A 25,647-nucleotide genomic window follows, 5' to 3' on the forward strand; every position below is an offset into this window, starting at 1 on the left:
ATCTCTTTCTATTTATTTTATTTATTTACTAAAACTTCTCTTGTACTCATAATTCGAACCCTCTCTCTCTATGTGTTCGAATATTTTCTTCCTTCTTCATTCTATTCTTCTTTTTCTCTAACACATAAAGGAATCTCTATACTGTGACATAGAGGATTCCTCTTCTTTTCTATTCTCTTCTTTTTCATATGAGCAGGAACAGGGATAAAGACATTCTTGTTGAAGCTGATCCTGAACCTGAAAGGACTCTGAAGAGGAAGCTAAGAGAAGCTAAAGTACAACACTCTGGAAAGGACCTAACAATAAATTTCGAAAAAGAAGCAGATATGGAAGCCAAACCCAACAACAATGCTAGAGATGCAAGGAAGATGCTTGGTGACTTTACTACACCAACTTCCAACTTCTATGGAAGAAGCATCTCAATTCCTGCAATTGGAGCAAAAAATTTTGAGCTTAAGCCTCAATTAGTTTCTCTAATGCAGTAGAATTGCAAGTTTCATGGACTTCTATTGGAAGATCCTCATAGTTCTTAGCTGAATTCTCGTAAATCTGTGACACTGTTAAGACCAATGGGGTTGATCCTGAGGTCTACAGACTTATGATTTTCCCCTTTGTTGTAAAAGACAGAGCTAGGATATGGTTGGACTCACAACCTAAAGAAAGCCTGAACTCTTGGGAAAAGTTGGTCAATGCTTTCTTGGCCAAATTATTTCCACCTCAAAAGATGAGCAAGCTTAGAGTGGAAGTCCAAACCTTCAGACAGAAGGAAGGTGAATCCTTCTATGAAGCTTGGGAAAGATACAAGCAATTAATCAGAAGGTGTCCTTCTGACATGCTTTCAGAATGGAGCATCTTATGTATATTCTATGATGGTCTGTCTGAATTGTCAAAGATGTCATTGGACCACTCTGCTGGTGGATCTCTTCATCTAAAGAAAACACCTGCAGAAGCCCAAGAACTCATTGAAATGGTTGCAAATAACCAGTTCATTTATACTTCTAAAAGAAATCCTGTGAATAATGGGATGACTCAGAAGAAATGAGTTCTTGAGATTAATACTCTGAATGCCATATTGGCTCAGAATAAAATATTGACTCAGCAAGTCAATATGATTTCTCAGAATCTGACTGGAATGCAAGCTGCATCCGGTAGTACTAAAGAAGCTTCCTCTGAAGGAGAAGCTTATCACCCTGAGAATCCTAGAATGGAAGAAGTGAATTATATGGGAGAATCCTATGGAAACACTTACAATCCTTCCTGGAGGAATCATCCTAATTTCTCATGGAAGGATTAGCAGAAGCCTAATCAAGGCTTCAATAATAATAATGGTGGGAGAAATAGGTTTGGCAGTAGCAAGCCTTTTCCATTATCTTCTCAGCAACAGACAGAGAATTCTAAGTAGAGCCTCTCTGACTTAGCAACCATAGTCTCTGATCTATGTAAGATCACTCTCAGTTTCATGACTGAAACAAGGTCCTCCATCAGAAATTTGGAGGCACAAGTGGGTCAGCTGAGTACAAGAGTTACTGAAACTCCTCCTAGTACTCTCCCAAGCAATACCGAAGAGAATCCCAAAAGAGATTGCAAGGCCATAACTATATCCAAAGTGGCCGAACCTAGAGAGAGTAAAAAGGTAGTGATTTTCAGTGAGGAAGACGTTGCTGGACGTCTACTGACTAATAAGAAGTTCCCTATTGAGGAACCAAAGGAATCTGAGGCTCATATAGAGACCATAGAGATTCTATGGAACTTAGTGCTGCAGTTCATGAGCTCTGATAAAGATTCTTCCTCTGATGAGGATGAAGATCTTGTTGAAAAGCAAGTAGCTCAGTATCTAGGAGCAATCATGAAACTGAATGCCTTAGTTCAACAGAAATTACCTCAGAAGAAACTGGATCCCGAAAAGTTCTTAATACCTTGTACCATAGGCACCATGACCTTTGAGAAGACTCTGTGTGACCTGGGGTCAGGAATAAACCTCATGCCACTCTCTGTAATGGAAAAACTAGGGATCTTTGAGGTACAAGCTGCAAGAATCTCACTAGAGATGGCAGACAAATCAATGACATAGGTTTATGGACATGTAGAGGATGTCTTAGTGAAGGTTGAAGGCCTGTACATCCTGATACGCCACAAAGACTATGTTGGTATAGAATTTCTAAATAAAATCCCGTTGCAAGTATAGCTCTTCCCAACAACAATCCTCGAGTATCAAATTTAGAAGAAATTTGGTTGTCACAAGTTCAACCCCAATAAAAGTAACCGAAGTATTCAAACCTCGGGTCGTCTCACAAGGAATGGGCAAACATGTGCTTCAACATTGGTTAGAAATCCGGGGTTGCAAGTCATGAGCAAGAAATTAAACTAGGAATCTTAACAAGCAAGTAATCTTAGAATACAACAAAATAATGCAAACAATTAGAGCAAAATGTAAATAATTCCAAACTCATAAAATAACATCCAAAGTAATTCTATTCTAAACTAAACAAGTAACTACAACTCAGATAAAGCAATCAAGATTTTTGGGTTTTCAAATATGTATGATAAAAGCAACTTTTGGCTAGGCATGGGAATTGAGATCAGTATCCTTGTCTAATAGCCATATCTTGACAATTATGAGGAACCGAACTCATTAAGTCTACTTCTATACTTGAAGTATGTTAAATGGTTTGGTCAACATCAACCCATAAGGTCCAACCTAACTACCAATTAACTTGGTAGTAGGCTAGTGTCAATGGCTATTAAATTGACCACTAAGGGTTCCTAAATCATCAAATCCATTAGACCCAATGACTTAAGCTTACCCAATTCCGTTAGCTTAGGCCAAGAGTAAAGAGAACTACTTCATAATCAAAGGAAACATTTCATCAAACACATGGTAAGCATTAATAAAAGATCTAATTAAATTGCAATTAAATTGGAACTAAGAAGTACCCACTAACAATTATCAAGATACAATCACTCAAACAACACAATTAATCATGGAAATCATCAATGCAACAATAACAAATCAAGATCTACAAAATTCATAAAATGGGTATAAAATGACAAAAACAAAGAAACATAAAACTAACATAAGATCTAAACAAAATTATACTAGAGAATTCAAATTTAACAATTACAACTAGTAATTAACAAGATCCAATTCAGAATTCAACAAGGAAAGAAGGGTTTCTCTCTCTAGAAGAACAAAGAACCAAAAAATAGCTAAAATTATGTCTATGTGCAAAATGATTGATCCCCCCCTTTCCCCTAGCATCCTTGGGTCTTTTCCATGCAAAAACAACTTGAATTTGGGCCTGATGAGCCTCAGAAATTGCCAGGCACGATTTCCTTTAATGAGGTCACGTGGAGCTTTCCACGAGCTCGCGCCATGCATGCGTGCGTGCCGATTGCTTTTGTGATCCACGCGAGCGCGCCATGTGCGCGTGCGCGCCGATGGAATTTCTCTGATCCGCGCGGATGCGTCCATCCTTGTGCGCTGCTTCCAACTATCCTCATCCACGCGTGCGCGTGAAGTGTGCGTGCGCGTCGGTGCTGAAGTTCCCAAAATCTAAATCTTCATGTTCCTTCCTTTTGTGCATGCTTTCTTTCTCTCTTCTAGGCCATTCTTGTTCTATAAATCCTGAAATCACTCAACAAATATATCATGGCATCGAATGGCAATAAAAGAGAATCAAAATATAGCAATTTTAAGGCAAAATAAGCATGTTTTCCATCATGAAGCAATATTAAGAAGAGAACACAAAACCATGCATTTCTTGTGAATAAGTGTGAGAAATATTGACAAAAACCCCCAAATTCTACACAATATAAACCACAAAATTGGGGTTTATCAAATCTCCCCACACTTAAACCAAGCATGTCCTCATGCTTAAAATAAAAAGACCAAAGATCATGGTAAGAAAGGGTTTATGCAATGCAATTTTTCCTAAATGAATGCATGCAACTAAAGTAAAATCATCTATCTACTTGGTCAAGGGTAAATCTATCCTCCAAGAACACATATGAGCATACGGGGTGAAAATGATATGTAGTTCATGAATCCTACCAATTTGAACATTAACATGAAGTGCATATAACTTGCTAGATGAACGCTTGTAAAAGCCGGGGACAAGGAGTTGAGCATCGAACCCTCACCGGAAGTGTATCTGCTCTATTCGCTTGAGTGTATAGGGTTTGTCACTCAATCCTTTCCTAATCATGCTTTCCAAGATTTGTCTTTCATCTAACAATCAACAATTACTTAATGCATGCTTACAAGTATCATGAGGTCTTGTTCATGGGTTGTAATGGGGTTAGGGTGAAGGTAAGGATGTATATGGTCAAGTGAGCTTAAAATTTGAGTTCTTGATTAACCTAAGATCCCACTAGACACATAGAATAACCTATACAACTATAATACATTACCTAGCTACCCATGGGTTTCACTTTTCGCATACTCATGCATTCTCTTTAATTCACATCTCATATGCATTGTTATTATTACCTTGTCTTGGGGCATTTTTTTCCCCTTTCATGGCTTTCTCTTTTTCTATTTTTGTTTCTTACATTGTCATATATACACATAAAAAAAATTTTTTTTTGGTCCCCTTTTTCTTGGGTCATGTACAAAAGTTCTAATGCACATGGCTCAATCATTCAATACATGAGTATGTTCCCACTTTCCAAAATTTCCAATTACAATTACAAATACACACCTTTATATCTACCCAAGTTCCCAAGTACACCCTCCCATTTGAATGACACACACCCTAACTTACCTAAGCTAATCAAGGATCAAAATCTAGGGACATTCAATGTTTTTCACTTAGGGTTGTTGATGTGCTCTATTTAGAACAAAAAGGGTTTATCATGGGCTCAAAATTGGTTAGCAATGGTAGATAAAAAGGGTTAAGGTCATTTGGGAAAAGTGACTATTAAAATGATGGCCTCAGTCATGTAAATGCATTTATACACAAAGTAATGGACATGTAGAATCAGACAAAGTAAGGATTATAATCATAGAGATAGAACAATGTACACAAGAATGGGAATTAATGGTTAGAAGATATAACCATACAATAGGCTCAAAACTTACATGCTTGTGTTCTTAGCTCAATCACTATGTTCCAAAATACATTCTCGAAGCAAGTTTTCCGCAAAATTTTTTTTTTTTAGAATTGGTAGGGTACCCCAAAACACTGTTTCCTGGGGAAGAAGTCATTATTTTGACCAAGCACTCTATAGGAACTAACTATCATGCAAGGAGTATTTACAAGCAAAACTAACTACACATGCAATGTACTAACTACTAAGCAAAAGATAAATCCATGGGTGTTGAAAGGAAGAGATTGTTACCCATGGAGATCCGTCGAACGACCTCCCCACACTTAGAATTTAGCACGGTCCTCCGTGCTACCAACAATGCGCAAAGGAAGGTCGGGACCGGAACCTTCACTATCCCCTCCATCAGAGCTCCTGTCACTTGGGTTTGAGGTGGATGTGAATATTCCGGGTTCCTCCATGCTAGGGGTAACACAACGCAGAAGCTTCTTGATGTGAGTGTATCGGCGTTGGTTACGCCGCTCATATCTATCAATCTTCCGGTGTAGATCTTCTATCTTTTGATGTGTGGATCTTTGCCGTGGTGGTGACGATGAGGTAGAAGGAATAGTAGATGGAAGAGTTATGTCAAGGCTTGGGTTGTTCATGGGAAGATGTAAGTATTTTTCGCTTGGGACCACATCGCCCTTAGCTGGAATTATAGCCTTCGTGTCCATATCATCCCAAGGAACACCCGCAGCAGAAACTAAATCAGATACCAATGCTGGAAATGGAAAATTTCCCCAGGCGTGGACTTGTCCCATCTCTTGCTTGACAAGAAGTTGAATGTTCACCGGTCTCTCCGTGAGAATACACCAAACAAGCAAAGTGAGATCCGCCATGAAGGACGACTTGTGGGTGCTAGGTAGCTGATAAACCACTATTTTATGGTTTATATTGTGTTTATTTATGTGGTTTTATCATGATCTTTACCCACTTATTCATTAAATAACATGCATTTATAATTCCTTCCTAAAGTTATTACATGATTGAAAACTTGCTTCCTAGAGACTTTTAATTATGTATTTTATTTCTCCTTTATTCCATTCGATGCCGTGATCTGTGTGTTAAGTGTTTTAGGCTTTATAGGGCATGAATGAGTTGGAGATTAGAGAGGAAGCTTGCAAAAATGGAAGGAACACAAGGAATTGAGGAGATGACCAGCGAGAAGTGACGCGGCCGCATGGATCACGCGACCGCGCGAAAGAAAGGAAATCACAGTGACGTGGCCGCATGGATGACGCGACCGCGCGGCATGGAAAAGCACGAGTGACGCGGCCGCATGGATGACGCGACCGCATGGCAAAGCAGAAAGCCGAATGACGCGGCCGCATGGATGACGCGACCGCGTGACATGCGCGATCTGCATAATCTGCAGAATCGCTGGGGGCGATTTTGGGCCTTATTTTGACCCAGTTTTCGGCCCAGAAAAGCAGACTAGAGCCAGAGAACATGCAGAAACCAACAACAACATTCATTCCGCATAGATTTAGTTTTTAGATCTAGTTTTCCTCTCCTCTAGGTTTTTCTCTCTACACATTCATAGTTTTTAGGATTTGTTATGTTTATTGTTTTTGTATTGGTATATTGAGAAGAGTTATTGCCTCATCAAGACTTCGACATTCTAGTTCGTTCTACTTACTCTTCCATGTTCGTTAATTTACTTAATTTTACCATTGGATTATTTTAGCATTTATCAATACAAGATTTACTTTTATTTTTAATTAATCTTTTGATCATTATTTATCATGTCTTTCTTTAATCCCTTTTCTTATGTTATGAATTTTACATTTACAATGAGCGAGTAGTTCCCTAACTTGATGGGGAGTTGATTGAAAGGAACCCTTGGGTTAGGATGCTCAAGAGAGAGAGTGTAATTGGGTTTATTGTTGGATTGCTCTCTAGTCACTAACACCAATCCTCCCAAGAGTGGATTGGAACTTGTGGATAGAACAGCATTCCAACTCGTTTGACTTACCCTTACTTAGTAAGGGACAACTAAACAGAATAATCCCTAATTATCAACTAATCTTGAGACTACTGCAACAAGAATAAGGCTTCCAGCTAATCAACTCCCAGTCAAGGCTTTTATTTAAATTTATATAAATTCTCTAATTTAATTTTCTGCCATTCAACTCAAACCTTTTTGAAAACATCTGATTAATAAAATAGCACACTTTTCCGCAACTCATTGGGAGATGACCTGGGACTCATACTCCCAGTTTTTTTATTTTAATTTTTGTGACACCCTTCTAAATTGATGAGCGGATTTCTGGTTGGTTGAGAACTATACTTGCAACGCATATTTTATAATCATTCTTAACTCGCCAATTTCCGCCCGCATCAATTTTTGACGCCGTTGCCGGGAAGTTGCAATAGAGTGCTAAAGTTATTAATTAGAATTTATTTATTTACATTTTATTTTATTTTGCTACTATGAGCTACTTGTTTCTTTCGTTAGGTGACACGTTCGCTTCTTGATCCAAGCTTGCTAATATTCGATCCTGAGATTGAAAGAACTATTTCACGAATAAGGCAAGCTCGATATCGGTTAGTCCTCTCTGAGGGCGGATCTGAAACGTCATTTGAGAAAGAAATCAGCCCCCGTTCTACTGATTTGGTTGTTTCACGCGCAGGTAACATGGTAGCAGCCAGGAGAGTTACTATCCAGGAGGTTGGAGCCCCTGATTTTACAATGCAACCATTTCAAGCGCATCACCCAGTGGTAGCTATAGATTTTGAAATAAAGACCGCATTGCTCAATTTAATGCCCAAGTTTCATGGCTTACCTGCTCAAGAGCCTATTAAACACTTGAGAGATTTTCAGGCAGCCTGTTCTACTGTCAAGTGTGAGGGTGCAGATGAAACTTCAATTTTGCTGAAAGCTTTCCCGTTTTCTCTTGAGGGAAAGGCAAGAGAGTGGTACTACACTCAACCAGCAGTAATTGTATCTAACTGGGATACACTGGGAAGAGAATTCTTGGAAAAGTTCTTTCTAGCTGAAGTTACTGATAAACTGAGGAAAGATATTTCCATGATTGTTCAGGATGACTCCGAGACACTTTATGAATATTGAGAACGCTTCAATAATCTTCTGGAAGCTTGCCCCCACCATATGATTGACAAGATAGTGTTACTCAGTTATGTCACACAGGGAACGAGGCCCCAAGATAAGACCACATTGGAAAGTGCTAGCAATGGGTCTATGAAAAAGTACAAGACCATTGATGAGGCATGACAATTGATCAGCGACTTAGCTGAATCTACTAGTAATCACAGGCAGAAACAAGGCCGTGTAAAAGCTGTTGCAGAAGTATCCTCTAGCAGAGAGACTGCTGCTTTAACTCAGAGTATCTGTGAAATGACCAACTTGCTGAAGCAAATGTAATTGAATCAACAACAAGTTCAGCAAGCTCAACCTTCTCCAGCACAGCAAAACCAACAGTTAGTCCCACAGAGACTTTGTGGAATCTACACTGATTACAGCCATTATACTGATGAATATCCGCAGCTCCAGCAGGAAGACAACACCGTGGCAGCCACACATAATTTCTATGACCGCCCCAACCAAGGTACAATCAAGGTGGCAATTACAACCACGGATGGCAAGACAATTCTAACCAGAATTGGAGGGACAACAACAACAGAGGAGGCAGAGATAATCAGGAAAATCAGAGGTGGAATAACAACAACAACAGGCAGCAGAATCAGAATCAGCCTTACAGAGCACCTCACCTAAGGTAATCCCAAAGACCACAGAATACCCAACAGCAGACCTCTCAATTTACCCATCCTTCTTCATCTACCAATGATGACTTACTACAATCTATTGATCGGAGACAACAGACCATGGAAAATAACATTAATGCCACTCTAAATGGTCTGAATGCTACTTTACAAGCTCTTGTCTCACAGATTGGTTCAATGAATAACTCCAATAATCAACCTTTGAGCTCCAGTGGTATTCTCTCTCAACCATTACCCAATCCCAAGGGTGGTATTAATGCCATCACCCTGAGGTCCGGAACCACACTGCAGGAGAGGAATCAAGAGGAGACAAACCCACCAGAACACGCCTCAGCTGAAGAGGTAGTAGAGATAGAAGATGTTGAAGAAGAAGAGGACATACAGGACATGGCTGAAGAAGAAGAAGTGCAGCCACAGAAGGAAGCACTAAAAGGCGCAGACACTGCAGAAAACACCACTCCCATCCCATTTTCACAACTTGCAAGGAAGCCCAGGAAGCAGCTGGAACCTGATCCAAAAATGGTAGAGATATTCAAAAAGGTTGAGGTAACTGTTCCTCTATTTGATGTTATTCAATAGGTACCTAAGTATGCTAAGTTTCTAAAAGATTTATGTATACATAAAGATAAAATTAATGAATTAGAAACTATTCCTTTAGGAAGTTCCATATCTGCTTTAATGGGAGGTTTACCTGAAAAGTGTAGTGACCCAGGTCCTTGTATAGTTAATTGTACTATTGGTGGTGTGATAATTTCTGATTGCATGTGTGATTTAGGAGCATGTGTGAGTATAATGCCTTTGTCTATATATGATGTTTTGAGGCTCCCTCCCTTAAAAAGGTCGGCAGCTCGTTTTGTGTTAGCAGATAAAAGCATTATTACAGTGGTTGGAGTTGCTGAAGATGTACTAGTAGGCATTAAGGTACTCACGTTCCCCACTGATTTTTATATCCTGGAAATGCCCCAAAATGACTCAGACAAGCCATCATCAATCCTACTCGGAAGACCATTTCTGAAGACCTCAAAGTTTAAATTAGATGCTTTTTCAGGAACATACTCTTTTGAAATAGATGGCAGAGTAGTAATCTTCAATCTGAATGGAGTTATGAAGCATCCTCCAGAGGATCATTCTATCCTCAAGTGTGACATTATAGATGAAACCGTGGCTGAAGTCCATCAGGAGGAATATGAAGAGAAGCACACAAGACAAGGTCCAAGTGTGGGGACATTCTCAGAGGACAATGACAGTGCCTTACCACTGTTACCAGCTCCAGACAACCCAGAGCCTGAACATGATCAGAAGTTAGAATTAAAAACCCTTCCTCCACACCTCAAATATGCTTACCTTGAAGACGGGCAGAAGTTTCCGGTTATCATTGCAAGGGAACTCACTTCTCAACAGGAAGAGCAGCTACTTGGTGTGCTAAGGAGGCACAAGAAGGCAATTGGTTGGAGTTTGGCAGACATAGTAGGCATCAACCCTCAAGTATGTGAGCATAGAATATTTTTAGAAGAGGGAGCAAGACCTGTCCGTCAACCCCAGAGAAGACTGAACCCCACTATCCTAGAGGTTGTCAAAAAGGAAGTGACCAGACTACTAGAGGCAGATATCATCTATCCCATCTCAGACAGTGAATGGGTAAGCCCAGTACAAGTGGTGCCAAAGAAGTCTGGAGTCACTGCAGTGAAGAATGAGCATGGAGAGCTCTTGACAACCAGAGTTCAGAACGACTGGAGGGTCTGCATTGATTACAGACGCCTCAACCAAGCAACCCGTAAGGATCACTATCCTCTTCCATTCATTGATCAAATGCTGGATTGCCTGTTAGGTAAATAACATTATTGTTTTCTAGATGGTTACACAGGTTATTTCCAGATTCATATAGCTCCTGAGGATCAGGAAAAGATCACTTTTACATGTTCTTTTGGGACTTATGCTTACAAGAGAATTCCCTTTGGCTTGTGCAATGCACCAGCTACTTTCCAAAGGTGCATGATGAGTCTTTTCTCTAATCTTATTGAAGACTGTATGGAAGTTTTTATGGATGATTTTAGTGTTTATGGCGATTCCTTTAGCCTTTGCTTAGATGGATTATCTAGAGTGTTAGACAGATGTGTCAGTACTAACCTGGTATTAAATTTTGAAAAATGTCACTTTATGGTAAAACAAGGGATTGTACTAGGACATGTTGTGTCTAATACTGACATTTCTGTAGATCCAGCAAAGGTGGATGTTATTTCTAGTTTACCTTACCCCTCTTCTGTGAGGGAGGTCCGTTCTTTCCTTGGCCATGCAGGTTTTTACAGGAGATTCATTAAGGACTTCAGTAAGGTAGCACTTCTCTTATCCAGATTACTGCAGAAAGATATTGAGTTTGAGTTCCGTGAAAATTGCAAACAAGCGTTTGATAAGTTGAAAACCGCCCTGACTCAAGCTCCAATTGTGAGAGGACCAAACTGGAGTCAACCATTTGAAATAATGTGCGATGCTTCCAACCATGCAGTAGGAGCAGCACTGTCTCAGCGTGAAGGTAAGGATCCTTTTGTTATTGCTTACGCGTCTAAAACTTTAGATGCCGCTCAGTCGAATTACACTACTACTGAGAAAGAGCTTCTTGCTATTGTGTTTGCTCTAGATAAATTCTGAGCCTATTTACTTGGTACTAAAGTAGTAGTGTATTCAGACCATGCAGCTCTAAAGTATTTATTATCTAAAAAGGAGTCCAAACCAAGGCTTATACGTTGGATACTGCTATTACAAGAATTTGATTTAGAAATTAAGGATATGAGTGGTAACCAGAATTTAGTGGCAGACCACTTGAGTCGCCTTGAGCACATTACAGATGATTCCACTCCTATAGCTGATAATTTCCCATTTGATAACCTGCAAGCAGTATCTGAGATAGTCCCTTGGTATGCACCTGTAGCTAATGATCTAGTTAGCCGCACCTTCCCTCCAAACTTTTCTAAGCATCAAAGAGACAAGCTGAAAAGCGAGTCTAAATATTATATATGGGATGACCCATATTTATGGAGATGTGGCGCTGACCAGGTAATTAGACGGTGTGTGCCTCAATCAGAATTCCAGTCCATCTTAGAGGCCTGTCACTCATCTGAGAGTGGAGGACATTTTGGCCCTCAAAGAACTGCTAGAAAAATCTTAGACTGTGGATTCTGGTGGCCTACTCTTTTTAAGGACGCTGCTGAATTTTGTAAATCTTGTTTCCCATGCCAGAAATTTGGTAATATATCCAGGAGGGATGAGATGCCTCAACAGATTATGCTTTTCTGTGAAATTTTTGATGTTTGGGGCATTGACTTCATGGGTCCATTTACAAATTCTAATGGTTATTTCTATATATTGTTAGCTGTGGATTATGTTTCCAAATGGGTAGAAGCAATTCCTACCCGCAATGATGATGCTAACATTGTTGTTTCCTTTGTGAGAAACTATATTATCTGTCGCTTTGGATCACCACAAGCAATCGTGAGCGATCAAGGCACCCATTTTTGTAATAGGAGACTAACAGGACTAATGAAGAAGAATGGGATAATTTATAAAGTTGCAACAGCCTACCATCCTCAGACTAATGGGCAAGCCGAGGTGTCAAATAGAGAGATAAAGCGTATCTTGCAGAAGATAGTCAAACCTCATAGAAGAGACTGGAGCACCAGGCTACAAGATGCACTCTGGGCATACAGAACAGCATACAAAACACCCATTGGGATGAGTCCTTTCCGCTTAGTTTATGGAAAAGCTTGTCATCTTCCTGTTGAAATAGAGCATAAAGCCTTTTAGGCAGTAAAGGAATGCAACATGGGAATTGGAAAAGCCGGAGCCGAAAGGAAGTTGCAACTACAAGAATTGGAAAGCCTTCGCCTAGAAGCTTATGAGAACTCAAGATTATACAAGGAGAAGATGAAGGCTGTACATGATCAGCACATCAAGAGGAAAGAGTTCCAACCTGGGGACTTAGTCCTCCTCTATAAATCTCGACTAAGGCTCATGCCAGGCAAGTTGAGATCAAGATGGGAAGGTCTATACAGAGTAGAGAAGGCCGAACAGTACGGAGTTTATCACCTAAGCCATCCTTCAAGCTCTGAACCTATCAAAGTTAATGGACATCGTTTAAAGCTGTACCATGGCGAGAAGCTGAAGAAGAACAAGGAGCTCGAGATCTTCCTCTTGGAAGATCTCCACATAGCCGAAGACTGAGCTAATGGAGCATCCAACTTACGGACGTTAAAGCAAAGTGCTAGGTGGGAGACAACCCACCATGGTATGATCGTTCTTTTCCCTATTTTTAATTTTCTTATTCAATAACTCTTCTCTTCATTAGTATATTTCGTGCATCTGCATTTACATACCTTCATTTTAAAAAAAAAAATCACGTGACGCGACCGCCTCATTGACGCGTCCGCGTCGCAGGGAGCTGGGAGACAATATTAATATGAACAGAGAGTTACGTAGGAGTAGGGCTGGAGGCGTGCCAATGGCACAATTCGTCCCACGTGACCGCGTCGCTGATGCGACCGCGTCATATGGGAATAATGGCCTCCCACGCGACCGCGTGCCCCACGTGGCCGCGTGACCTGGATTTCGACGTAACAAGGGTGCACAGCCGAAAGTTGTGCTAGAGTGGTGCTGGACGCACAGTCCCTCTTACGCGATCGCGTGCCCCACGCGACCGCGTCGTATCCCACTAATTGACCACTCACGCGATCGCATGGGCGCATGCCCCATGCGATCGCGTCACCCAAAATTTGGCACTAATATGATTTTGAACAGAGAGTTGTGCGAGTGTGAGGCAACCCTCGCGCTATTAGCCTAAAACGGGTCACGCGACCGCGTGACCGACGCGATCGCGTCATTGAGTTTAAGCGCAAGGCGCGCAACCGCGTGCCCCATGCGACCGCGTCGCTTGCGCCGCACAGCCTCCCTAATTTTGCCAATTATCATATCTTTTCCCCCAAATCCTATTTTTCTCTTTTCCCTCCTTATTTCTTCTCCTTCCCTTCTTCCCTTCTTCCTTCTTTCTCACTTTTTACTCTCTCTCACCCCCATTAACAAGGTTTTTCTTTCTCCTTCCCTCCTTACTTTTCTATTATTCTTATTATTTTTCTATGTTATCTTCTTTTCTTTTCTTTTTACCTTCATTGTTCATATTTTCTTTTTCTTTCTTTTCCCTTTTTACTTGGTGTTATCAATTTATTTGAGTCACTATTTATTATTATATGCTTGTGGAGTGTTGTAAATTTGTTTGACAATTATATATTGCTTTTTAAGGGATTACTTGCATGTTCAAATTCTTATTTTCAAAAGCTTTTTCTACATGCATGCTATGTGTTTGTGAAAAAGTCCATATGGCATTATGAACTTCTTTACATTTTTCTACTCTCATATTCAATGCTTGCTTTTCACAAATTCCCTTTACTATTTTATTTATTGCATTTAATTGTCAATACAAACGTGATGGTTTGTTACGAGTGATGCTTGATCTATGCTACTCATGCCCTTTGCCGGCATGCCAATAAACACCTTGCATTCACTTGTCATCATATGCACTAGTTATTTTCCATTAATGAGTTTTCACATGTACTCATGAGAGTGTGTTAATATCATTTACCTTTTTATGTGCATTTATAACCATCCTTTCCATTCTCTTCCTTGCTCTATCCCTTTCAATTTAATCTACTTTCTCTTCCCTTTTTCAGGATGGCCACCAAGAAAGAAAAAGAGAAAGCTACTCCCAAACAACCAACAAGAAGAGGTACAAAGAGAGCATTAGTGGTAGAACCCTCTTCAACTGCGGTAAAGCCCTCAACAAAGAAAATTAAGAGGATCATAAAGGTTGACGATAAAGAAAGAGCCTTCCCAGCAAAGGACACTGCGCGATTCCCCAATCGCTACTGTGAGCAGATGTTCCCCATCCTGGCTGAAAGGAGTTACAACAACGAATACCTTCTTCTCTTCCCAAACCATATTGCTAGATTTGTTGAGCCGCAGATTGCCCGAAGACAATAGGGTTTCCTACAAAGACAGCCAAGGCAGGTCAATCTTTCTTGGGTAGTCGAGTTCTACTCCGACTACCACCTAGCAACCCTGCAGTCTGTCTATGTCCGTCAAAAGCAAGTCCCCATTACAGAAGAGGCCATTCAAAAATTTCTAAGTCTTCCCCCTGTTCCAGAAGGATTAGATGCCTTTCAAGAAGCCGCACTCAAGCGCTATATGTACCAATTTGACTGGGACGCCGTTCTCAGAGTTATCGCATTACCTGGTAGCCGATGGATCTACGGATACCATCGTACCCGCCCTAAGGGAATTTCGGCTTCAGCACTTACCTTGGAGGCTCACGTATGAGCACAGATTATGTCCCATTACGTCTTTCCGAACACTCACGAGTCCTCCTTCACTGCGGACATGGCCGTTCTACTATGGTGCATCCTTACAGACTAACCTCTGAATCTACCAAGACATATCCAGAATGCCATGGGACACGTACAAATCGCTGGCAACTTACTTTTTCCAGCCCTGGTCTCCGCTCTTGTCTCAGCAGCCGGAGTCTCCTACAGAGCTGGGGACACCAAAGCCATGCTTCCAAGGGATGATCAATATGTCCCCAACGGGAAATACCTTAGACTTCCAGCAGCCATTGTCAGCCAGCCTACTGAACCAGTTGAAGATATTCCTTCTTCAACACCACAAGCACCTATAACAGCCCAACTGCTCCAGCAGATACTTGAAAAGTTGGATCGGCAAGAACACAAAGCTAAGATGAGAGAGCGCCGTAACAAGCGCCGATTCACATACCTCAAGGAGCTAATCATGGGAAAATTCAAGGACTCAGATACCCCAGACTCCACTTCTTTTACCAGCACAGGGAGCCATGATGGTCCCGACTGTGGAGATACTGCTACCAGCCCACCTTTGTTCTTGACAGATGGCACCGAGGACGGTGCAAAGCCTTAAGTGTGGGGAGGTCGGTCAGTACCTGACTTCCAGAGGTAATTTCTCTTCCCTAGTACTAACAAATTAGGATATTTAGTTAGATTTTTCTTTTGCAGAATAGGATAAATTGCATAGTAATAGATTAGTTGCATGCATGTTCTGCTTGATTATAAAGACAATAGGTTTCTTCTAAGACCCTATCTTTGGAACAAAAATTTCACTAATTTTAATTAAAACTTTTATGTTAAATTTGCTTGAAGTTGTATTTGGAACATGATTTTTGAGCTAAAGAACACACAACCTGTGAGATTTGAGCCTTTATGAATGGTTACATTATTTAACCATAATTATTTTATTCTTATGTGTTTACTTCTCTATGATTGTAATCTATATTTTGTTTCATCCTATATGTCCAATGTTTATTATATTTATATGTTTGCATATGATTGAGGCTATTATTTGTTTAGCTCACTTATCCAAATAAAGCCTACCCTTTCAATTACCTTTGTTAGCCACTTTGAGCCTTTAAATCCCATTTGTTCTATATTTTACCATATTACTAGCCTTAAGCGGAAAAGCAATTATATATCCCAAATTGAATCTTTGGTTAGCTTAAGATAGAATTGTATGTGTTATTTAAGTATGGGAAATTGTGGGAACAAAGGATAATAAGGGAATGAGTCATGATAATATTATGGATATTTGGATACCTACTCATGTGAAACTATAAGAATTAAAAATCTATGTGCATTGATAAGCTGTGTTATTTTTATGTTTCTATGTTAAAAAAAAATCCAAAAATACTCAATAAATAAATAAGGGGACAAAATTACCCCAATGTTAATTTACGAATTCAAAGATCAATGCATGTATGATAAAATCAAAATAAAAGGTTGATACATGAGTATGGATGTGAAAGAGATTTCTGGGTAGCTAGGTATGAATTCTAAAGTTATATAGAATATATATATAGGTTATGTTAAGGCTTGGGTCAATTAAAGATTCAATTTATAAGCTTACTTAGCCATATATGTATCCTTACCCTTACCTTGGCTCCATTACAACCTTGAAAAGACCTCATGATGTTTGCATTGGTATATTAAATGTTGTTGATTGGCTAGGAGAAGAACAAAAAAAGTTAGATAGCATGATTAGAGAAGGATAGAGTGATGACCTTATACACTAGAGAGACTAGAGTTTACATACATCATCAGTGAGGGTTCCATGCTTGAATTTCTATGTTCCCTGCTTTCATGAGCTATCTTGCATTTTTATCTGTTCTTACTGTATAAGAATTGAGTTAGTGGAATTTGATTTGTAATTATTTTGAAGAGCTTATTTACTTTAGATCAAGTGGAGAAAAAAAAATCATATAGTTGCATTCATATATATAGGTTGCATTGCATTTCATAGGTTTTACATGTTCTTACTCATTCATTTTATCTCCTTCAACTAAGCATGAGGACATGCTAATGTTTAAGTGTGGGGAGGTTGATAAACCACTATTTTATGGTTTATATTATGTTTATTTATGTGGTTTTATCATGATCTTTACCCACTTATTCATTAAATAAGCATGCATTTATAATTCCTTCCTAAAGTTATTACATGATTGAAAACTTGCTTCCTAGAGACTTTTAATTATGTATTTTATTTCTCCTTTATTCCATTCGATGCCGTGATCTGTGTGTTAAGTGTTTCAGGCTTTATAGGGCATGAATGAGTTGGAGATTAGAGAGGAAGCTTGCAAAAATGGAAGGAACACAAGGAATTGAGGAGATGACCAGTGAGAAGCGACGCGGTCGCATGGATCACGCGACCGTGCGAAAGAAAGGAAATCACAGTGACGCGGCCGCATAGATGACGCGACCGCGCGGCATGGAAAAGCACGAGTGACGCGGCCGCATGGATGACGCGACCGTGTGGCAAAGCAGAAAGCCGAATGACGCGGCCGCATGGATGATGCGACCGCGTGACATGCGCGATCTGCACAATCTACAGAATCGCTGGGGGCAATTTCGGGCCTTATTTTGACCCAGTTTTTGGCCCAGAAAAGCAGACTAGAGCCAGAGAACATGCAGAAACCAACAACAACATTCATTCCGCATAGTTTTAGCTTTTAGATCTTGTTTTCCTCTCCTCTAGGTTTTTCTCTCTACACATTCATAGTTTTTAGGATTTGTTATGTTCATTGTTTTTGCATTGGGATATTAAGAAGAGTTATTGCCTCATCAAGACTTCGACATTCTAGTTCGTTCTATTTACTTGTCTCTTACTCTTCCATGTTCCTTAATTTACTTAATTTTACCATTGGATTATTTTAGCATTTATCAATACAAGAATCACTTTTATTTTTAATTAATCTTTTGATCATTATTTATCATGTCTTTCTTTAATCCCTTTTCTTATGTTATGAATTTTACATTTACAATGAGCGAGTAGTTTCCTAACTTGATGGGGAGTTGATTGAAAGGAACCCTTGGGTTAGGATGCTCAAGAGAGAGATTGTAATTGGGTTTATTATTGGATTGCTCTCTAGTCACTAACACTAATCCTCCCAAGAGTGGATTGGAACTTGTGGATAGAACAGCATTCCAACTCGTTTGACTTACCCTTACTTAGTAAGGGACAACCAAACAGAATAATCCCCAATTATCAATTAATCTTGAGAGTACTGCAATAAGAATAGGGCTTCCAGCTAATCAACTCCTAGTCAAGGCTTCTATTTAAATTTATATAAATTCTCTAATTTAATTTTCTGCCATTCAACTCAAATCTTTTTGAAAACATCTGATTAATAAAATACCACACTTTTCTGCAACTCGTTGGGAGACGACCTGGGACTCATACTCCCAGTATTTTGATTTTAATTTCTGTGACACCCTTCTAAATTGATGAGCGGATTTCTGATTGGTTGAGAACAATACTTGCAACGCATATTTTATAATCATTCTTAACTCGCCAATTTCCGCCCACATCAGTAGCACATAGTGGGATAGGATCTGGGCCTAAGCTCTAGCTTCTACAGTGAGGAAACGTGCGTCAGTGCACTTAGGCCTCATCCTGAATCGACCATGGGTCCAAAGTGTCTCTGGTTCAGTAATGACTCGGAGGATCGAGTCCCAATCAAATCCAAATTTTTCTCGCTGACGCAAGACCTCTTCGTAGCCATCCATGTCACTTGGTACTGGTAAAACATTAAGCACATGCTGAATAGCTTCTTCTGAAACTGAGACTTGCTTCCGGTGCACGTATACCGATTGAAGAGAGGAAAGATGGTAGTTAGTGTAGAACTCAACCACCCACGAGAGGTTGACCTCTTGTGGTTTTCTCAGAAGAAACTCCCATCCTCGCCTTTCAATGCGAGGTAGAATACAAGGAGCAACCTTGTCCGGCGGAGCGAGTAGATGCTCAGCATGATAGTTCCTCTCAACCATGGTGGGGAACACAAGTTCACAGAAGCGGTTAGGGAACTTTGAAGAATCCTTTGCCGGTTTGCTCTTCTCGTTCTCATTAATAGGAGTGGGTGTCTTCGCCTTCTTAGATAGGGGTTTGGCTTCTAATGAAGAATGCGCCTTAGAGGTTGACCTTTGGGGTGCCCTTTTTGTGGCCAGTTTCCTTGAATCTTTCTCCTTGCCTTTCTTGGTGGCCTTCCTGAAAAAGGAAAGGAAAAAGGAAAACATGAAACCTAAAAAATCAGCTCAACAAAAATATGCAAGTGAAAGATAGTGCCCAAAAGAAATAGTGCAACAAAGTAATCATAGAGACATGGGTCACAACACTTGGCATGGGATGCAAGAGGTAGTGAAGCATGCAAAATGGCAAGAGAAGAATAATCTCAAGCATCCATAACAAAGAGCAAGTCATGTTCAATGAGTATCTAATTAGCAAGCAAAGCGGACTCAATGCATTCAGAAGACAACAAGTGAGTGAGGAGGAAGCACCAAATTGAAGATACATGATTGAAATAAACCAAAATGGCATATGTGCATTTCCACGAACACTTGGTGTGCAATTATCAAGAAATGAGCAATTATGAGTTACTCAACCAATTAGAAGCTCAAAATGAAACATCAATCATCACACAACATCACTTACATGACAAAGATAATGAAAAACAATCAAGAAGATCTATTGAAGCAATTGAAAACTCAAATTCAACATCCATGGAAAACAAGAAAAAGGAAATCAACAAGAAAATAAGTAAATAAACAAGAAAAATCTAACAAGTAAATCAACAAGGTAGAATAAGTATAATCACGTAGCTAAAAGAGAAAATAAGTAAATCAACAAGAAAAATCTAACTAGAAGAAGGGATTATGCAAAGAAGGTAAAAGATGAGACATGGAAGAAGTAGCACCTTGAAAAATGTAAAAGAACAAGGTAGAATTTCTTTTGTGAAGATGAGATAGAGGTAGAAGAGATGTAGGGCCACCGGAAGTGGTGGTGGTCGCCGGTAAGTAACCGGAGACGGTGGTGGTGGATTGTGGAAGAAAAAGAGAAGAGAGGTGATGGAGTAGGAAGAAGAAGAAAGAAATAAGAAAGAGAGGTGGGAGAGGGACAGAACAGGGGGCGCCAGTTTTAAAACTGGTTCGCGCAATCGGCGGGCACGCGCACGGTGCGCTGGCGCATCGGTGAGGGTTGGGCAAGGGACGCGTACGCGTCAATGGCACTGACGCGCAAGTATAGCTGTGCCCCTAGCATAGGATTGGCACAAATTTGGCCTAAGTCTCAGGTAATTTGTACCAGAGTTGGCATGAAGCACAGGCGCGCAGACGCGCACAGTGCGCAGACACGTGCCTGAGTGAATTGGCGACTGGCGCGGACGTGCGCAGTGCGCGGACGTGTCGGTATGGGCAAAGGCTAGGCACAAGCATGGCATAACTCTCTGATTTTTGTACCAGGGAGTTCTTATAGCGCCATTGGCGCGCGCTGCGCGCAGTGAACATGCGCGTCGGTGGTCAAATTGCAAGGGGCGCGCAGGCGGCACGTACGCTGACGCGTGGGCGCCTAGCACGAAATGGACACAAAGTGGGCATGACTCTCAGATTTTTGGCCCAAGAGTTTGAGATACACCTCCGGCGCGCGCGCGAACGGTGCGCTCGCGTGTGGATGCCCTTTTTCCTTGCTTTGTTTTTCACATAACATAGAGAAAAGCTATTCTAGCACAATTTTGGCAGGTGTTTAAGCTAGTAGTCAAGAGAACACTTCACAAATTCATACACTTTTTCAAAACATAGCATTCTCTTCACTTCAACAATTCATCCATACCAAAATAAGGAAATCTATATGAATATCCTAATCATCCAACAAGATCAACAAAACTAGCAATCCTATGCAATCAACAACATCAAGAAGTCACAAAATTCATAAGAATCTAATGCTAACAACAAGATGGTATACACAAGGAAGATCTTACCACGGTCGGGTGCCTCCCACCAAGCACTTTTCTTTAACGTCCTTAAGTTGGACGCTCAGTCACTTAAGCTTCTCCTCTTCTAGGTGCATCCGTTAGCAGGAACACCTCTAGCTCTTTTGGGAGCTTGTAGCCATGGTACTTCTTCACTCTATGTCCATTCACCTTGAAATTTGCTTCACTTTTAGGATCAAACAATTCCACCACTCCATAGGGCTTTATCTCCTTCACATTGAAGGGTCCTTCCCACCTAGAACAGAGCTTGCCAGGCATGAATCTAAGCCTCGAGTTGTAGAGGAGAACCTCATCACCTTCTTGGAAATTCTTCTTCCTGATGTGATAGTCATGAAATGCCTTAGTATTTTCCTTGTAAATCCGAGCATTCTCATACGCTTCGTTCCTCAAACACTCGAGCTTCTCTAGCTGTAATTCCTTGGCCACTCCCGCCTTGGTTGGATCCATGTTGCACTGCTTTACCGCCCAATAGGCTTTGTGCTCGATTTTCACCGGAAGGTGGCATGCCTTACCATAGACGATCCAGAAGGGACTCATCCCTAACGGAGTCTTGTAGGCCATCCTATACGCCCACAGTGCATCTCCTAGCCAGAAGCTCCAATCCTTCCTTTGTGGATTAACCACTTTCTCCAAGATTCTCTTGATTTCCCGGTTGGTTTGCGGATGATAAGCAGTGGCAACCTTATGCAATACCCCATAGCACTTGAGCATTGTCTCTACTTTTCTATTACAAAAGTGGGATCTTTGGTCGCTCACGATTGCTCGTGGCGACCCATAATGGCATACAATGTGATTTTTAATAAAAGAAACAACAGTATTGGCATCGTCAAGGCGGGTAGGTATTGCTTCTACTCACTTTGACACGTAGTCAACCACTAACAGGATATATAGATACCCACTTGAGTTGGGAAACGGTCCCATAAAGTAAATGCCCATACATCAAATATCTCACAGAACAACATAGGTTGCTGAGGCATCTCATCCCTTTGGGACGTGTTGGGACGTGTTTCCCGACTTCTGACACTGATGGCAAGACACATTGAACCGGTTAGCATCCTTAAATAAGGTTGGCCACCAGAAGTCACAATCTAACACCTTTTTAGCTGTTCTTTGTGGGCCAAAGTGGCCACCACATTTGGACGAATGGCAAGCTTCAAGAATGGGTTGAATTTCAGATTCCGGCACACATATTCGAATTACTTGGTCTACGCCCCTCTTCCACAAGTGAGGGTCATCCCAAATGTAGTATTTGGAATCACTCCCCAACTTGTCCCTTTGCTTTTTAGAAAAGTTGGGAGGGAAGATTTTTGCAACCAAGTAGTTCGCCATTGGGGCAAATCATGAAAAGCTATCCGACACAACATGCAAACTATCCAATGGAAATGAGTAATTGATCGGAGATGGGTCAAATTTTAAATTCTCAAGGTGGCTTAAATGATCTGCAACTAAGTTTTGAGACCCACTCCAGTCCCTAATCTCAATGTCGAATTCTTGCAAAAGCAAGATCCAACGTATGAGTCTAGGCTTTGACTCGTTCTTTGTCAATAAGTACTTTAAAGCTGCATGATCCATGTATACCACTTTCTTGGACCCTAGCAAATAAGATCTGAATTTATCTAAAGCATGAACAATAGCTAGGAGTTCCTTTTCTATAGTGGTATAGTTGGATTGTGCTGCATCCAGTGTTTTAGAAGAGTAAGCAATGACATAAGGGAGTTTGCCATCGTGCTGTGCAAGCGCGGCACCTACAGCATGGTTTGACGTATCGCACATTATCTCGAATGGCAACGTCCAGTTGGGGCCTCGCACAACCGGTGCTATGGTAAGAACTCTCCTTAGCTCTTCAAATGCTTTCACACATGCACTGTCAAACTCAAAATCTACATCTTTTTGGAGTAAGCGCGACAATGGCAAAGCAATTTTGCTGAAATCTTTGATAAAGCGCCTGTAAAATCCTGCATGTCCCAAAAATGAGCAAACCTCCCTCACAGATGAGGGGTGAGGTAAAGTGGTGATAACATTGAACTTGGTCGGGTCTACCGAAATGCCTTCATGAGATACTACATGTCCTAACACTATACCTTGCCTTACCATAAAGTGACATTTCTCAAAATTCAAGACAAGGTTAGTATCAACACATCTAGCTAAGACCTTGGCCAAGTTCTCTAAGAAACAATCAAATGAAGTTCCATAAACACTGAATTTATTCATAAAGACTTCCAGATAATTCGCCATTAGATCGAAAAAGACACTAGTCATACACCGCTGCAAAGTAGCAGGTGCATTTAGTCCAAATGGCATCTTTTTGTAGGCAAAGGTGCCAAAAGGGCAAGTGAATGTGGTCTTTTCCTGATCTTCAGGAGCAATGTGAATTTGGAAGTAACCAGTGAATCCATCAAGAAAGCAATAATGGGATTTACCTGCCAAATGGTCCAACATCTGATCAATAAAGGGCAAAGGGTAGTGGTCCTTTCTTGTAGCAGCGTTCAACCTCCTATAATCGATGCACACTCGCCACGCATTTTGTACTCTCTTGGTGACCACTTCACCATCATCCTTTTTAACCGCAGTGATGCCCAATTTCTTGGGAACAACCTGGACCGGGCTCACCCATTCACTGTCAGAAATTGGGTATATGATACCCGCATCAAGTAGCCTAGTGACCTCCTTCTTTACTACATCAAGGATGGTTGGGTTGAGCCTCTTTTGTGGTTTCCTAACCGGCCTAGCTCCCTCTTGGAGAAATATACGATGCATGCACTTGCGAGGGTCAATCTCCACAATATTGGCTAGGCTCCAACCAATTGCCTTTTTGTACCTTCTTAGAACATCTAGGAGCATTTCTTCTTCTTCACTCGAAAGCTCACTAGCAATAATGACCGAAAACTTTTGGTTGTCCTCTAAGAAAGCATACTTCAAATGAGATGGAAGAGGCTTCAGTTCACTTTTTGCCTCAAGCTGAGGTTCATTTTCATCAAGCTCACAGAGTTCATTCTCAACAACTTTCTCTTGTTCATCCTCTTGGTCATCCGTCTCTTCAACAATATGGTAGCACAACTTGTTGTGGTCTTCTTCTCGCACTTCTGCTACCACTTCATCAATTACATCACATCGGAGAATGAAATGCTCTTCAGGGGGATGCTTCATGGCTTCTTCCAAATTGAACTTGATAGTCTTGTCTCCAACCTCAAAGGAATACGTGCCAGTGAAGTCATCTAACTTGAATTTAGAGGTCTTGAGGAAGGGTCTACCAAGTAGAACGGAGGATGAGCTTCTATTTTCTATTGGAGGCATTTCAAGGATGTAAAAGTCAACCGGAAAGACCAAGTCCTTGATTGCCACAAGGACATCTTCTGTTATTCCCATCACAGTGATCACACTCTTATCGGCTAAGGCAAACTTTGCCGCCGACTTCTTTAATGGAGCTAAATTCAATCGCACAAAGATAGAGAGTGGCATGATGCTTATGCAAGCTCCTAGGTCACACATACAGTCATGAAAAGTACATCCACCAATACAACAGGACACCAAACAAGGTCCAGGGTTACCACATTTCTTTGGAATAGGTTCCATCAAGGAAGAAATTGAACTACCCAAGGATAATGTCTCCAACTCTCCTATTCTATCCTTGTGTGTACACTTGAAGCATGTTTAAATCGAATTCTGGAGTTTTCTTTGATTTCTTTACCAAGGAAGGGAATGGGATAGGAATGGACTCATCCACTATAGCTTTCCTCTTAGGCTCCTTAAGGCTTACACCTTCTTCATCTTGCCTTTTGTTTACCTCATTCTCTTTATGCGGAGCTTCAACAATCACTTCTTCCTCATGAATGTCTTCCATGACCCTAGGAGGTATCTCCTCCAATGTAGTCTCTGACCGTAGAGTGATGGCGTTGAGACCGCCCTTGGGGTTTGGTTGGGGTTGGGAAGGAAGGCTAGAAGAGCTTGAGGGTTGGTTGGTGTTGTTGGAGGACATGGCCATCTTTGAGATCATATCGGTGATATTGGCCAATTGAGCATTCATGGCCTCGAATTGAGCCTTATAGCCCTCGTCCCGTTTATCCACAGTGGCTCTAAATTCATCAACCTGATTGGTGGAAGATGAAGAGGATTGGTTGGATTGTTGTCTATGGTGTGGTGCTTGGTATTTGGTGTAGTTGTTTTAGTTTTGGTTGTGATAATTTTGGTTGGCTTGGTGGTTGTTGTTGTTGTGGTGGTATTGAGATGAAGATTGGTTGTTGTTGTAATGAGAAGAAGAGTTGTTCCACCTTTGGTTTTGATTGCTCCCTTGTGCATTATCCCTCCACCCTTGATTTTGATTACTACCATGAGTAGTTGTTTTGGCCATGAGAAGGGTAGGGCAGACGGTTGTTGTAATTCACATTGGCCACAACAAGAGCATGCTCCTCTTGAATTTGATGGCATTGATCGGTGTA

At 40.9% G+C, this 25,647-nt stretch overlaps 1 protein-coding gene and 1 non-coding gene across 2 annotated transcripts; both read right to left on the bottom strand.

The window, feature by feature from the left end:
* Window positions 1-730: 730 nt before the first annotated feature.
* On the bottom strand, window positions 731-838 carry LOC148544875 (small nucleolar RNA R71). The gene has a single exon (XR_015900566.1). It is a non-coding gene; the product is annotated as a small nucleolar RNA R71 (small nucleolar RNA).
* A 17,950-nt stretch (window positions 839-18,788) lies between these two features.
* Window positions 18,789-25,235, bottom strand: LOC148544876 (uncharacterized). Its single transcript, XM_088499004.1, has 3 exons — window positions 24,850-25,235; window positions 24,463-24,674; window positions 18,789-18,967 (listed from the first exon to the last, which is right to left on the bottom strand). Exons 1-3 carry the CDS (start codon window positions 25,233-25,235, stop codon window positions 18,789-18,791), a joined length of 777 nt encoding a protein of 258 aa, XP_088355130.1.
* Window positions 25,236-25,647: the final 412 nt, after the last annotated feature.

Source organism: Arachis ipaensis, chromosome B9, assembly GCF_059453495.1.
Source record: "Arachis ipaensis isolate K30076 ecotype BB chromosome B9, ASM5945349v1, whole genome shotgun sequence".
NCBI lineage: Eukaryota > Viridiplantae > Streptophyta > Magnoliopsida > Fabales > Fabaceae > Arachis > Arachis ipaensis.

What these genes read in the sequence shown, in the direction of transcription:
- LOC148544876 (XM_088499004.1), bottom strand. Translation starts at nt 25,235, where the DNA reads ATGAATGCTCAATTGGCCAATATCACCGATATGATCTCAAAGATGGCC. An exon ending in GATTTAAACATGCTTCAAGT is followed by an intron (nt 24,675 to 24,849) that starts GTACACACAAGG and finishes AGCTTGCATAAG; the next exon opens with CATCATGCCACTCTCTATCT. An exon ending in CTCATCCTCCGTTCTACTTG is followed by an intron (nt 18,968 to 24,462) that starts GTAGACCCTTCC and finishes ATGTTTTACCAG; the next exon opens with TACCAAGTGACATGGATGGC.